The 15,697-nt window shown below is 45.4% G+C and overlaps 1 protein-coding gene across 3 annotated transcripts in view; it reads left to right on the top strand.

The window, feature by feature from the left end:
* DUS2 (dihydrouridine synthase 2) overlaps window positions 1-15,697 on the top strand; it is a 498,816-nt gene that overhangs the window by 258,413 nt on the left and 224,706 nt on the right. For all 3 annotated transcript variants that reach the window (XM_075325642.1, XM_075325643.1, XM_075325644.1), the window contains one exon: window positions 3,217-3,303. In XM_075325642.1, the coding sequence (XP_075181757.1) occupies window positions 3,217-3,303 (87 nt within the window). The remainder of the gene's footprint in view (window positions 1-3,216; window positions 3,304-15,697) is intronic.

Genomic DNA, 15,697 nt, shown 5'->3' with positions numbered 1-15,697 from the left:
GCTGGAGAGGCACATGTATATTGTTATGGACTTTTGTTTGGACATTAAAACCGTGTGCTGTGAACCTTAATGCCTGGATCCTGTGTCTTCTGCTGCGCAGCCGACCGTGCTACCTCACATGAGACATAATCAGTATCGCAAATAAACATTAAAGGGGGCTTTATACGGTAGCGATATCGCTAGCAATTTGTAGCGATAGCGAGCGTGTAAGTACCCGCCCCCGTCGTGCATGCGATTGTTTGTGATCGCTGCCGTAGCGAACATTATCGCTATGGCAGCGTCACACATACTTACCTGGTCGGCGGCGTCGCTGTGACTGCCGAACAATCCCTCCTTCAAGGGGGAGGGACGTTTGGCATCACAGCGATGTCACCGCAACGTCACTAAGCGGCCGGCCAATCAAAGCGGAGGGGCGGAGATGAGCAGGACGTAACATCCCGCCCACCTCCTTTCTTCCGCATTGTGGCCGGCGGCAGGTAAGGAGACGTTCCTCGCTCCTGCGGTGTCACACATAGCGATGTGTGCTGCCGCATGAGCGATGAACCACCTGGATAAACAACCCTTACCGATTTTTGAGTTTGGGACGACCTCTCCATGGTGAACGATTTTCACCATTTTTGAGGTCGCTGGTAAGTGTCACACGCTGCGATATCGTTAATGACGCCGGATGTGCGTCACTAACAACTTGACCCCGACGACCAAACATTAATATCGTAGCGTGTAAAGCCCCCTTTACATCTAGGTATCTCATAGGTGACATCTTCTCTGAATGGAGTCGTTCTGTTTCTTTTCTTCTCCATTTTGTCCAGATGCCAAGATGACTTTTCACATTCACAGCAAGTTTCTGCAGACTTTTTTTTCCTCTAGAATTTTGTAGCACATCCCAACCAGGTGCACTAAAATATTACAGTGCAATTAGAATGCGCCTAAAGAAATATCTGCAGTACACTGTGTGCCTGAATAATTGCCTCTTGCTTTGCTCCCTGCACAAAATATGACACCCACACTGTCCCTTTTATGGTACATGCCTTCCACACTGCCCTCTCCTTTATATGCTGTGCCGCTTTTCTACTTTGTCCCCTCACACCTTGCCTCCCTTTACTATCTAGTCTCTTGACTGCTCCCTTCTGTACATTCCCATTTTGCATGCTGTACTCTCCATACTGTTCCCCCTCATTTTCCCCTCTGCTGCCCCCTCTCCACCTAGTCTCTGTACTCTGCCCTTGCATACTTCTGTCCACAATACTTTCCCGTCACACATTTCCTCCCCCCATACTGTCCCCTCACATCAACCCACACATACTGTCTTGTTAAACATTCCCCCACCGATCAGTATTGACAGTTTTTCTTACAGCCCCCTTAACCATACTGCCTTCTCACATATTCTCAACCCCTCCTGCCCATACTGTCTCCTCAGATATTCCCTTCCCCAACTGTCTTCTCGCACATTCCACCTTCCATACTGTCTCCTCACACAACCCCCACCCATACTGTCACCTCACTGATTCCACCTGCCCATACTGTCTTCTCACACTGTCCCAGTCCCCCTGCTTGTATGGTTTCCTCACACATTACCAGCCTCCCTGCCCATACTGTCCTCCCACCACATTTACCTTGCCCATATTATCTCTTCAAACATTCCCCCGCCTAAACTGTCTCCTTACAAATTTCCAGCCCCCCCATGCCCATACTGTCTCCTCGCACATCCGCAGGCCCTTCATCCACCTCCCTACCGATACTGTTTCCTAACATATTCCCAGACCATGCTGTCTTCTCACAATTATCACCCTCACCTCTCCTGTCCCATACTGTCTCTTGTCATACTCATCTTGCCTCCAAACATGTTCTTTATGGTACAGGAGTGACGTCAGCAGCTGAGCTGACTTCGCCATGACCCGTAAGTGCCTGCAGTCAGAGAGCTTCAATTGTACTCCTGCCCAAAACAATTGATTTACACCTTTTCTGATCCAGCTGTCAGTTTGACAGCCAACGCTGGAAGCCTCCGAATGTCTCTCCAGGGGTGTGGAGAAGTGGCAAAATGCAGCTGCCTTGGAGACACCTTGTACCTCTGCATTAGACAGTTGGCCCACTTGTCACCCCACCCCAGATGGCCCGGTTTCCAAGATCTATTGATTAAAATCTAGAAAATAGAAAAAATTCTCTGCACATTTAAATTGGGATAAAATTAAAAAATTTGAGTACAAAAACATATTAAAAAAAAAAAAAAAACAACCTGCAGGAACATGACACGTTTCTGGTATACACAGACATGTATTCCTATGACTAAGGGCGCCTGGTTTTTTAATATGTTTTTTAATATGTTATTGTATTAAAGTCTTTCAATTTTATCCTGAATGGGATGTGCAAAGATTTTTCTCTATTCTATTGTCACACTGAAGGTACACCAGCATCGATGGCTCCGTATGAGCCATTTAACATGTGTTGAGCCTCCCTCTTCTACCTGTTCCTGATTAAAATGTAGTTTGTTCGTGGGACAATCCAATTAACTGTATAATCATTCAGAACTTGAAAATTGATAATTTTTCTAAATTGTCATCAAATTTCAGATATTTTCATTAAAACCGTACAACATTAACTTAAATTTACCACAATCATAAAGTACAATATGTAAAACTAAAAACGTCTCAGAATCACTGGGATATGTTGAAGCATTGCAGAGTTATCACATACATTGACGCATAGAACATTTGAAAAATGGGGGTTGGGAAAAAAAAAAGTATTCTAAAATAAATAACTTTTATTCCAATTTGACTAAAAGTTCCATGTTCAAAACTGGCAGTGCGTCTAGTGCAGTTCTATACACATAACGCGTTTAGAGAAGAAGGTGTATCTGCCGAAACACGTTACCTGTATGTATAGGACTGCGCTAGACGCATTGCCAGTTTTGAACATGGAACTTTTAATCAAATTGGAGTAAAAGTTATTTTTTATATAAGTACTCCCCACGTGGATTCTTCGCTGGAATACTTTTTTTTGTCTTCTTACTACATCAATGGTGACCTCTACCTTTCCAGGCATGGATCACAAGGGAATTGGACTTTTCAAATAACAACCTAACTGGTGACCTAATATATTTTTTTTTCCTATTTTTTTAAAAATGTGGTTTGGTCACAAAGGGTTAGCAGTAGGGTTAACAGTGTTCTTATATTGTTCACTTTTCATGCCAAACTTTTTTTCTTTGCTGTTTACCTACAGGAAGAAAGCAGAGAGACAACAGCATCCTGTCCACTGTGATTTTATCAAGGCAGTATCTGAAGCTGTATCAGTTCCAGTTATTGCCAAGTAAGTAAGAAAAAGTTATGTAATGAACTGTTTACACCAGCCAACCAGTGTTAGGTAAATGATGGGCAATCAGCTATTTGGAAATCAGCTGTGAGGTTTCATACTCTTTTTTTTTTTTTTTTTTTTTTGCATAGTGTGATAACACGCTCCGGGATCGCCTTTGCTGGGTTCAAAGGGCACGTATTCACCTCAGGCAGACAGCCTGAATTCGGTGTAACTGACGCTTGGTCAGGTTTATTGCAGTGAAGCATAAACAAAAAGAAAAAAAACACCAACAAAATAAATCCTTGCCTGTCCGGCACTAACTATACACGGTGTTATCCTAACTACCAACTGGAGGGCTTCTCCCTTCCAGCTAAACCTTACAGACATCAGGCACTGCTCCTCACAAGTGTCTCCTACACAGACAGGCTTACTGTGTTCCCAGATGGAGAGCCTCCCCCAACTTCCCAGATTCCTTTTACCTCCGTCCTTCACCTCCCATTAATCCATTAGTAGCCAGGTGATCCTGGCCAGGCTAAGTCACATAGGGCCGATACCGGGGTGAGATATACCTGCCCTCATCCACTAATCCCACATGAGTCTCACATATCCCCCCCCTCTGCTCAGACCACTGCAGCTGAGCAACAGCACCCACAAAGCAGTGCACACGAGACAGGGCGTCAGCATTCCCCATCCGCACCCCCGGGCGGTGCTCCACTGTAAAACGGTAGGCCTGAAGTGCAAGGAACCACCGGGTCACTCGGCCATTCCGTTCCCTATTCAAGTGCATCCACTTGAGAGGGGCATGGTCAGTGATCAGCCGGAACTTCCTCCCAATCAAGTAATATTTAAGGGACTCTAGATCCCACTTAATGGCTAAGCATTCTTTTTCCACTATGGCATAGTTGTGTTCATGCTTATTAAGTTTCCGACTAAGATAAAGGACCGGATGTTCCTCTCCGTCCTTCAGTTGTGACAATACAGCCCCTATACCGGCATCAGAAGCGTCCGTTTGGACCACGAACTCGCTGCGGAAGTCAGGAGTCATTAGCACAGGTTGAGAGCAAAGAGCTAGTTTTAAGTTATGGAAGGCTTCTTCGGCTGCCGTGGTCCATTTGATCATGACAGAGTCTTTCCCTTTGGTAAGGTCCGTCAGGGGAACAGCGGTAGCCGCAAAATTGGGAATGAACCGTCGGTAGTAGCCGGCTATTCCTAAAAACGCTCTCACCTGCTTCTTGTTGACTGGTTGCGGCCATTTCTGAATGGCTTGTATCTTGTCAATCTGGGGTTTAACAATTCCCCTCCCAATTACGTATCCCAAATACCGGGCTTCTTCCAGCCCGATATGACATTTCTTGGGGTTTGCTGTTAGACCCGCCTCCCGCAGGTCCTCAATCACAGCCTCTAGTTTCTGGAGGTGCGTCTCCCAGTCCAGGCTGTAAATGACTATGTCATCCAAATACGCAGAAGCATACTGCCTATGGGGCCTCAGGACTCGGTCCATCAACCTTTGAAAGGTTGCCGGTGCCCCGTGTAGTCCAAACGGCATATACACATACTGGTATAAACCTTCCGGTGTAGAAAACGCGGTTTTCTCTTTAGCGGCCTCTGTTAGCGGGATCTGCCAATAGCCCTTCGTTAAGTCTAGGGTCGTGATATACCGGGCTTTTCCAAGCCGATCTATTAATTCATCGACCCGTGGCATAGGGTATGCATCAAATTTGGAGACCGCATTTAATCTCCTGAAGTCATTGCAGAATCTAATGGAGCCGTCTGGTTTCGGTATTAACACAATCGGACTCGACCAGGCGCTATGCGATTCCTCGATTACACCTAACTCTAACATGGTCTTCACTTCTCGGGAGACAGCTTCCCGCCGAGCCTCCGGTATTCGGTAGGGCTTTACCTGAACTGTTACCCCAGGCTCTGTTATGATGTCATGTTTAATGAGAGTGGTCTGCCCGGGCTTTTCCGAGAAAAACTCGTGATTGTTGATTACAAACTGCTTGACGTCGGTCTTTTGCCGCTCCGACAGAGTCTCCGCCGTCCCGACATCCGGTATGGTCTGCTTGCAGACCGGAAGGGCCAGACCTGCTGACAGAGCTGGACGGTCCTTCCAGGGTTTTATCAGATTCACGTGATAAATCTGTTCAGGCTTCCTTTTACCAGCCTGGTACACTTTGTAGTTTACCTCACCCACCCGTTCCTTAATTTCAAAGGGGCCTTGCCACTTTGCCAGAAATTTGCTTTCTGCCGTGGGGACCAGGATCAACACCCTATCTCCGGGTGCAAAAGTACGGATCTTGGCCCCCCTATCATAAATCCTTTTCTGTGCTCCTTGAGCCTGTATCATATGTTCTTTAACGATGGGCATCACCGCCGCAATACGGTCCTGCATTTGGGTTACATGGTCTATTACGCTTTTGAACGGGGTGACCTGTCCCTCCCAGGTTTCTTTAGCGACATCTAACAGTCCACGGGGACGTCGGGCGTACAGAAGCTCGAAAGGAGAGAACCCGGTGGAAGACTGGGGCACCTCCCGGATGGCAAAAAGCAAATACGGGAGTAAGTAGTCCCAGTTCTTCCCGTCCTTGTCTATCGCCTTACGGAGCATCTGTTTCAAAGTTTTGTTAAACCGTTCGACCAGTCCGTCCGTTTGAGGGTGATACACGGAGGTGCGTAACTGTGCTATTTGTAACAGCCTGCAGAGTTCTTTCATTACTTTAGACATAAAGGGGGTTCCTTGGTCTGTATTTATTTTGGGACACCAACCCGACTAACCACATGGACCAGCTCCTTGGCAATGGTCTTGGTGGCCGTGTTACGCAAAGGGATGGCCTCGGGGTAACGAGTGGCATAATCCAAGATGACAAGGATGTGCTGGTGTCCTCGTGCAGACTTGGGGAGGGGTCCAACTAAATCCATCCCAATTCTCTCAAATGGGATCTCGATGATAGGCAGAGGTACTAAGGGGCTACAGAAACGGGGCCTAGGCGCAGAGATTTGGCAGTCGGGACAAGACTCGCAATAGGTGCGAATATCGTGATGCATGCCGGGCCAAACAAAACAGGGTAATATCCTTTCGGTAGTTTTCTGGACCCCCAGGTGTCCCCCCATCATGTGTCCGTGTGCCAGGTCCAGCACTCTCCGCCTGTAGGCTCTCGGCACAACCAATCGTTGTACTGTGTCATCCCCCTTCTTCTCTATCTGATAGAGAAAGTCATTCTCCAGTGCCATGTAGGGGTAAGACAGCCTAGTACCTGCATCCACCTGCACCCCGTTTATCATTTTAACATTTTTTATAGCCTGAGAAAGGGTAGGATCTCTCATTTGCTCACTTTGGAAGTCATCTTTCTGGACTTCCAAATTCAGCCAAGAGGAAGGGGGACAGCCACCCGTGTCCGCCTCTGCCCCGGGTTCATCGGAATCACCCGCCAGAACTGAAAAGGGGAACTGGGGGTTGTTTTCAGCGGATTCCTCCTCTGAACCCTCTTGTGGGGCATCCTCTAGTGGCTCCGGGCCCACACAAGGTGTGGGAGAAGGATCATCCGTGCGGCTACCCTGGGGTACTAATTGGTTCTCCCACAACTGCCAGAAGTGGGGAAAATCCCTGCCCAAAATGATATCATGCAATAGTGCTGGTACTAGTCCCACCTTATGATGCACAGACCCATAGGGCGTAGTAATGCAGGAGACCGTTGTGAGGTACGAGCAGGTGTCTCCATGCACACATGTCACAGAAAATTTATCTGACGGTCCCATCGGGACTGCTACCAGACTGGCCTTTACCAGAGTCACCACACTTCCCGAGTCTAATAGTGCAACAACAGTATTGCCATCAATGGACACTTCACACAGGTGTTTTTTCATATCGCCTTGACATGCAGCAACACACACTACCCGTGCAACCATAGCCCTGCGTTTGTCAATGTCCGTGACATCGCACTACATCGGTTCTGCAGTTACTGGACAGTTTGCAGCAATGTGGCCCACCTCCTGGCAGCGGAAACACCTCACGGGCCCCTTGCTAAGACCATAGTTTGGCACCTTAGCCCTCACAGGGCCAGCAGTCCTGTTTTCCTCCTCCACTGCCTTAGGATATTTTCCTCCTCCCCATGACCCTGGAACAGTCTTACCAGATCCTCGTCGAGAAGGGGAAGAGCGAGGATGTGTAGCATCGTCCATAAGTCCTTCTGCCAAGGAATAACGCTCCACTAGATCCACTAGCTGATCCGCTGTCGTGGGGTTTCCATGGCTTACCCACCTCTTCAGAGATGGCGGTAGAGCTCTTAGGTATTTATCAAGAACGATTCTTTGTACCATCTCTGGCGCCGTCAAAACCTCGGGCTGTAGCCATTTCTTGGTCAAGTGAATGAGGTCAAACATCTGTGACCGCGGTGGTTTATCGGGCTGATAAGTCCATTGATGAACTCTCTGTGCTCGCACGGCCGTCGTCACTCCCAGCCGGGCAAGGATCTCGGCTTTTAGTTTATCAAAGTCATGCGCTGCTTCAGGCTCAAGATCAAAGTAGGCTTTTTGGGCCTCACCTGCCAGAAACGGTGCAAGCAAGTCGGCCCATCGCTCCTTTGGCCACTTTTCCCGCTCCGCCGTCCGTTCAAACGTGGTCATGTAAGCTTCCACATCGTCCTCTGTGGTTAATTTCTGCCAGCACCGACTCACATGAATCACCCTCTGGTCAGCCTCCGCATTACTCTCCGGTACGGTCGCCAGACGCTGCGCCACCTGCTGCAAAAGTTGGCGGTCTTTAACCGTCGATTCCACCAGTTCCTTCAACTGTGCCGACATCAAGCGATTAGCCTCCTGCTGCACAGCTGCGGATTGTACCAGCGCTTTCACCACGTCATCCATTATGATGCGCTGTAACGTGCTGCCCGCATTCTCCACCACAATGTGATAACACGCTCCGGGATCGCCTTTGCTGGGTTCAAAGGGCACGTATTCACCTCAGGCAGACAGCCGAATTCAAGGTGTAACTGACGCTTGGTCAGGTTTATTGCAGTGAAGCATAAACAAAAAGAAAAAAAACACCAACAAAATAAATCCTTGCCTGTCCGGCACTAACTATACACGGTGTTATCCTAACTACCAACTGGAGGGCTTCTCCCTTCCAGCTAAACCTTACAGACATCAGGCACTGCTCCTCACAAGTGTCTCCTACACAGACAGGCTTACTGTGTTCCCAGATGGAGAGCCTCCCCCAACTTCCCAGATTCCTTTTACCTCCGTCCTTCACCTCCCATTAATCCATTAGTAGCCAGGTGATCCTGGCCAGGCTAAGTCACATAGGACCGATACCGGGGTGAGATATACCTGCCCTCATCCACTAATCCCACATGAGTCTCACAATAGGTAGACTGTGCACTGGACGACCAGTGATAGATTCTTCATTGCTTATAAGCTGCCATTATTCTCAGTAGAGCAGGTCGGTGCACTAACAATTATAGCATTTCGCCTGACGAACAAGCTTTTTTTTTTTAACTTCGTTTTATTAACAATTTCAAACATGGTACAACTGACATTTGCCATATAAAGATAGCTCAGTATATAGATAGTAATATTTAAATATAACAATGAACAGTCATATAAAGTCCATAATATCTTTAGCACTTAAGATAGAACAATGTTATTATCCATACTTCTTATCATTTGCATATATATCTAAATTTATATTGAGCATAAGAACAGCTCTATCAGCATGACCATATTTTGAAAACAAGTTAGGAAAAGGAAGAGAAAAAGGAGAAAAGAAAGAACAACAACAACAGCCACATTGCATTATTATACCTCAATATACCATTGGACAGTGTTTCATATCCCAACATCTAGCGGGAACCACCATTATCCGCATAATCTCCCTCCCTCCGCAAGTGTGTCTGGAGAAGAATTCCACAAACCCCAGATTTTGTTCAATTTTCCCGGGCACCCCCTATTATAATATACCACCCGCTCATAGACTATGGTTGCATTGACTAGTTTAACCCAGGACCGCACAGTTGGATTCGAATCTCCCATCCACCTCAGAGCTATTAATTTCCTAGCCAGAAACAATGCCTCTCTGAGGAATATTGTCATGTAATGATCCCAGGACTCTTCCTCCACCACCTCAAACAGGCATATCAAAGGGTCACACAAAACAGGAATCGACACAATCGATGTTAGCAGAGATGTCACTCCCTGCCAGTACGAAGATATATTAGGACAGCTCCAGATCATATGTATGAAATTTGCCCCTGAGAGATGACACCTCGGGCACTCCGATGTACGAAAACGGCCCATACTAAATAATCGAGTTGGAGTAAGGTATGCCTGGTGGACAATGTAGCATTGAATCAACTTATTATTAACTGATGGAAATACCGCAGTCGGAGATTCCAATATCTCTTCCCATTCCTCTCCCTGTAGAGAGGGAATTAGAGATTTCCATCTATCCTGGGCTGGCAAGGGGTCCGACTCCACCCCCACCAACAACAGGTAAGTATATATAGCTGAGATGAGGCCTCGAGGTCCTTGTGATTTTAGAATACCTATCATAGGAAGTGATTATCAATTTCCTCACTCCAATTTTCTATATGTGGGATTGAATCGCTGTGTGAATCTGCAGGTATCTAAAAAACTGTGATCTTGGAACATTATATTCAATCTGGACTTGTTCAAAGGACTTGAAGGTTGTGGTTCCCGGGACAAAAAGATCACCTAATGCACTGACACTGTGAGTGGCCCAGAATTGCGCCGAGGGGTGATCTCTCAGAGTATGGAAGTGGCTATTCCCCCATAATGGGAGTTCCGCCACCACCCCTTCGAAGTGTACCACCCTTTTGGCTTGTCGCCAGACTAATCTTGCCAACCTGAGGAGGGGTAATTGCCGTGGTGTTCTCAGTCCATCTGATTCCAGAAAACCTACTAAACAATCAGTCCCAGCCGCGTGTGCCAAGTGACTCTCAGAGTTTGGCAGCTGACATCCAGGCATCCAAGTTTCTAGTGCCCTAAGCTGTCCCGCGAGGTAGTAGAGGAAGAACTCCGGCAGAGCCATCTCTCCCAGTCTTTTGGATTTCTGTAAAATTGATAACCGAAGTTTGGGTCTGGATTTCCCCCATATGAAAGAAGTAGAAAGCGAGTTCAACATTGAGAAGAAGGATTTGGGTACTGATACTGCACTATTTTGTAGTGTATAACTAAGCTTTGGAAGTAATATCATTTTGATTAAATTTATTCTGCCAACCACTGACAGGGGTAGCTTGCTCCACAAGTTATATTTAAGTTTAACGTGCTAGAGAAGTGGTGTTATACTCGTCTGCAGGTCTAGTGTATGGTCTTTCTGTATGTGTATTCCCAGGTACTTAAAGCTAGTTACCACTTGCAAAGGTGACCTACCCTCCATTGAAATTCCAGACCCGTTCATTAATGGCATCAAAGCAGACTTATCCCAGTTGATGCGTAGTCCCGAAAACTCCCCAAATTTGTCTATAGTGTCTATAACCACCGGTAGAGTCTCTTGCACTCGATCTAAGAAGACAACCATGTCATCCGCATACAATCCTATTTGATCTGTGCGGTCGGCTATAGTGATTCCAGTGATCTGTGGATGAGAGCGGATTCTAATTGCCAAAGCTTCAATAACTAGTGCAAGCAATGCTGGAGACAGAGGGCATCCCTGTCTTGTGCCCCGATTCAATGAGAAGGGTGTAGACATAGCACCATTGACTAGTATCCTGGCTGTCGGGGACCTATACAACATATGAATCCAATTACTAAATTTAGGCCCAAAGGCGAATCTTTGGAGGCAGGCAAATAAAAATGGCCATTCTACCGAGTCAAATGCCTTGGCCCCGTCCAGCGAGGCCAAGGCCCACTCGTTCTCCTGGACCAGTGTGCGATATTGCACTATGGACTGGACCCATCTTATATTTATAGAGGTGTTTTTCCCAGGCATAAATCCGGTTTGATCTGGGTGAACTATACTCAATATGACTGAATTAAGCCTGGACGCCAGTATTTTGGTAAAGATCTTGTAATCCACATTAACTAGGGATATAGGGCGGTATGAACCGCAGTCTAGTGGGTCTTTACCCTCCTTCCTCAGCACGACTATATGTGCTTCGTACAAGGAGGCAGGTAGAGAGTCGCTGGCTAAAAAATGTGAGAAAACCTCTAAAAGAATCGGGGCCAATACGTCACAATATTTACTATAGAATTCTATGGGAAGGCCATCTGGACCCGGAGATTTCCCCCTAGCCATATCCGAGATGGCAGTAATCACTTCATCCAGTGTGATGTCCGCCTCCAGAGACTCCCGTTGTGATCCACTCAAAGTGGGAAACTCCAAATCCGACAAATATGTCACGCAACTTTGAACTCCATGAGGATTTCGAGAAGTGTATAGGGTTTTATAGTATTCACAAAAGCACTCTAAAATATCCTCAGGGGATGTAGCTATTGAGCCATCCATCCTCCGTATACCCAATATTGTATTTGAAGTGTTGTATTGCCTAACCATATATGCCAATAATTTACTGGATTGATTTCCAAGCTCAAAATATGATTGTCGGGTAAAGAACAATTTGCGTTTGGACTTGGTCTCAGAGTGCTGCATATATAACCTGTATGATTGCATCCAGGCCGCTCTATTTCCATCGGTTGGGGCCGATATATATATTGCCTCTGAGTCCCTAAGTCTCCCCTCTACTATATCATCCTCAGTTTTAGTCACTCTTTTAAGATATGTTATGGTTGAAGACAAACACCCTTTAAGGTAGGCTTTAAGAGTGTCCCACACCAAGTTAATATTCCAGGGTTTAGGGTGGGCTGCCAGGAAATCCTCTATTTGGGTCAGAGTTTTATCACTTTGATCTATTAGTTTCAGCCAAAAGGGGTTTAACCTCCAAAAGGGTTTACCAAAACCTTGGTTTGTCTTCATAGTAAGAATCACTGGGCTGTGATCTGATATGTCCCTGACCCCGTGTACCACGTCATCCACCCAGGTTGCGATATTGCTCGACCCAAAAATATAATCCAGTCGGGACAGCGTGCGTCTAGTAGAAGAATGACATGTATATTCTCGGGTGTTAAGATGCTGGAGTCACCAAAGGTCAATCCACCCTCCTCCCTCCGCGCATTGCTGCAAATCAGTCAAGTGTGTGGCCGAATGTTGTCCCCCTCCATCCATCCGAAACCTGTCCTGCTCCTCATTCATCACAAGATTAAAATCCCCCATACATAACACATACGCATCTAGATAATTGAGGGCAAAGCTCAGTGCTTGTTTAAGAATGGAGATGCGAGCTGGCGGGGGGTTGTAAATACATAACAGCACATAATCTCTAGAGTTTATAGACGCATATATAAACACAAATCGCCCCTCCGGGTCACGTCTCACCACCTTCACTTCCCAACGGATATGTCTATGGACCAATAGAGAGACACCCCTGGAGTAGCTGGTGTGGAACGCATGTGCCGACCATTGTACCCACGGTTTGTTTACTAGTCTGGCTGTGTCCCGTGTGAGGTGAGTCTCTACCAGTACCACCAGTTGGGCCTTGACTTTTGTTAATTTGGGAGAATACCTTAATACGTTTTTTGGGCGATTTAAGGCCTCTGACATTCCAGGTCATAAATATTAGCTCTGACCCCATATTACATACATCTTTTTATAGAACCAGGATCCCAGGTATAAGACACTTTCTGCCCTGCAAGTAAGTGTGGTTAACCTTCCAACAGTAATAAGCCTGTCCCTGCAAAGAAATAAAGTTAATGCAATTGCAGCTGTAAACATACAGAACCAATATCGAACTTCAGGACCTTTCCGATAAGTCCTGTAAAACATTTCAAACATCAATGGGGATACCACCACTGAATACAGTGTCCTGGTATAGGTGGTATAAAGGTGCACAAGATAGGGCTCCCATTTCATAAGAACCATTTCCTGGCCAATTCCTCCATCACTCGAGGCACGGGGAAGTCCCATCTGTCTCCAAAGGGGGCTTCAAGCAACCATGGAAGAAGAGGGTCGCCAGTGGGTACAGAAAATGTCACCTAGGAAAGTAATCTCATTGCTTCTGCCCCTTAGGTTTCGGGTGTACCTGTAGCCAGTCCTCAGCCTCAGCAGGTGTAGTAAAAAACAGAGGCGACCCTTTGTCTTGCTAAATTCTACTAAAAAGGGGGCTGAAAGCCCGTACTTACGAAGCGCTCACTGATATCCTAATCAGGCACGAATACTAATATTCTTTATAGCAAGATACTATTTATTTTAATAGCACATGAATATAATCAATGGTACATAGGCATTTAGAACTATAGTCATAGAATCTTATACAATAACAGAAATATGCATCAACATTACCGTTTGTTGTAGCAATCCTTTCACATCGGAGGGAACTCGATTTAATGATAAGGAATCAACATGGCATCTTGCATCACAGGAGCAGTGCGTACACTTCAATGTCCTGGAAGGTTTCCCTAATATTAAACGAGTCCGGTGTATTTTTATAGCAATCCTTTCACATCGGAGGGAACTCGAGTTAATGATAAGGAAACAACATCTCGGCCTCTTGCATCACAGGAACAGTGCGTACGTACACTTCAATGTCCTGGAAGGTTTCCCTAACATTAAACGAGTCTGGTGTATTTTTATAGGAAAATTTGTAGGTTGTGTTTAAATGGTCACCAGCATGTGACAGCTGAGTCATGTTCATGTAACTTGACCACAAGCTGCTGTGGGCACCGGCAGCTTCCTGCACATTTCCTGCACATCCTGCCAGTTGACAACTGACCGACCACAGTTTGACCATAGTGTTAGTGAAATATTGCAATGAGTCGTAAATTTCATATGCAAGCTTCCTTAAACCTGTCTTTAAGCTAACCACAAGTTTCCGGTAAGTGGAACTGTAAATGTTACTTCCTTATTATCTAAAAACTGCTTCAAAACCTGGTTGACATGTATTCCTTGGTCATCATATCGGCCTTCCAAAGGACATCTCTTTGATACTGAATTATTGATAGGTCAAATAATATCTGGGATCACTCCTATCTTTTGTGATTCCTATCTAATCACACATTCAAACTTCAGTCATATCACATTGGTATCACAATCGGTCCTTGATCCCAGGGATTATTTTCCATCATCAGTATTCCACTAGAAGAAGATCACTCGGAATATACCATACCATGACCAAGAAATATTGTTTGCCACAAATTTTGTTTTCTTGGTTTGTTTAGATAAACGTTGAATCACAAATATAATCACTTTCACTACTTTTGTACAGTATATTAAAACTAAAAGCAATATTATCTGAAAAGCTCCCTTGAATATCATGTGTTTTGGCATTTGCTCGATATTCAAAGGAATCATTACACATTACATTTCCCGATATGTTACTACAAGTTTCACTAGTCCCATTTATGAACATATTGGCATAAGGCCATAACATATCATGAATTGTCCTTTCCACTAAGCTGGGTTTAAAAGCATCTACAGTATTTATAGCTGTCCCAAAACTTATTTTTATATTCCCCATAGGGATGAATTCCAGGTTAGTCAGTCCAGTCTTATATCTTAGTACCCAAATTCCTCCCTTAAAAGCCAGATATTGCAAATTGGTGACTGTTGCATCAAATTGCCTTGCCATCATGGAAGATTGATCCATCCCACTATGGAAATGGGTACTGTAGTATTCTATAGAAGAACACTTCGAGTGTCTTTATCAGCAAGATGATCAGAACAACTTTTCTACTTTAAGATTTCCTCCATCGATACCGAGACATCCAGATAAGGGATACTGGTGGCTGTAACCGAAGAATGTGTACAGATCCAGCAATCTGTGTGTTGAAAATGTGATGGTGCATCAGAAATTCATTCGCCACAGGTTCCTCCTGATGTAGACTTGTCCATCCAACGACCAGAGAGGCAAACATCAAACACAGGAATTTCTCCATCTCATCACTATCGAGCTCTTCCCAGTAACCGATACCATGGATTCCGCTTATTTACCACACCTTCTGCAAATAAAGATACACTATTATTCTCGTAAATAACATTTTTCTTGTGGGACATATTCCCACTTCTCCACTCCTGGTCTCATTATCAGGAGAGTACGATCTTTTCCGACCGCTATTACCTCTGTCTTTGAGGGCGGTCCTTGGAGGTTTTGAATCAATATTTTTGCTCCTACATTTGTAATATTAGAGGATCCAAAACCTTTAGTACCCCATATTGTTAATTCTGCCGGGGCAGTTCCTTCTCTTATTTCAGACAAGTTTATTAGAATTATCAACACCTGAGCCACCTTCTGGTGTTTCATCAAGATCAAAGGTTCATTTCCAAAATTTAGCATCAGTACCTTGATTTCTCCCTGATAATCTGCATCTATTACCCCTCCCACCACTATGGCTCCTTTTA

Source organism: Anomaloglossus baeobatrachus, chromosome 10 (genome assembly GCF_048569485.1).
Source record: "Anomaloglossus baeobatrachus isolate aAnoBae1 chromosome 10, aAnoBae1.hap1, whole genome shotgun sequence".
Taxonomy (NCBI): Eukaryota; Metazoa; Chordata; class Amphibia; order Anura; family Aromobatidae; genus Anomaloglossus; species Anomaloglossus baeobatrachus.
The sequence above is the reverse complement of the archived record's forward strand: the minus strand, read 5'-3'. Positions and strand labels throughout refer to the sequence as shown.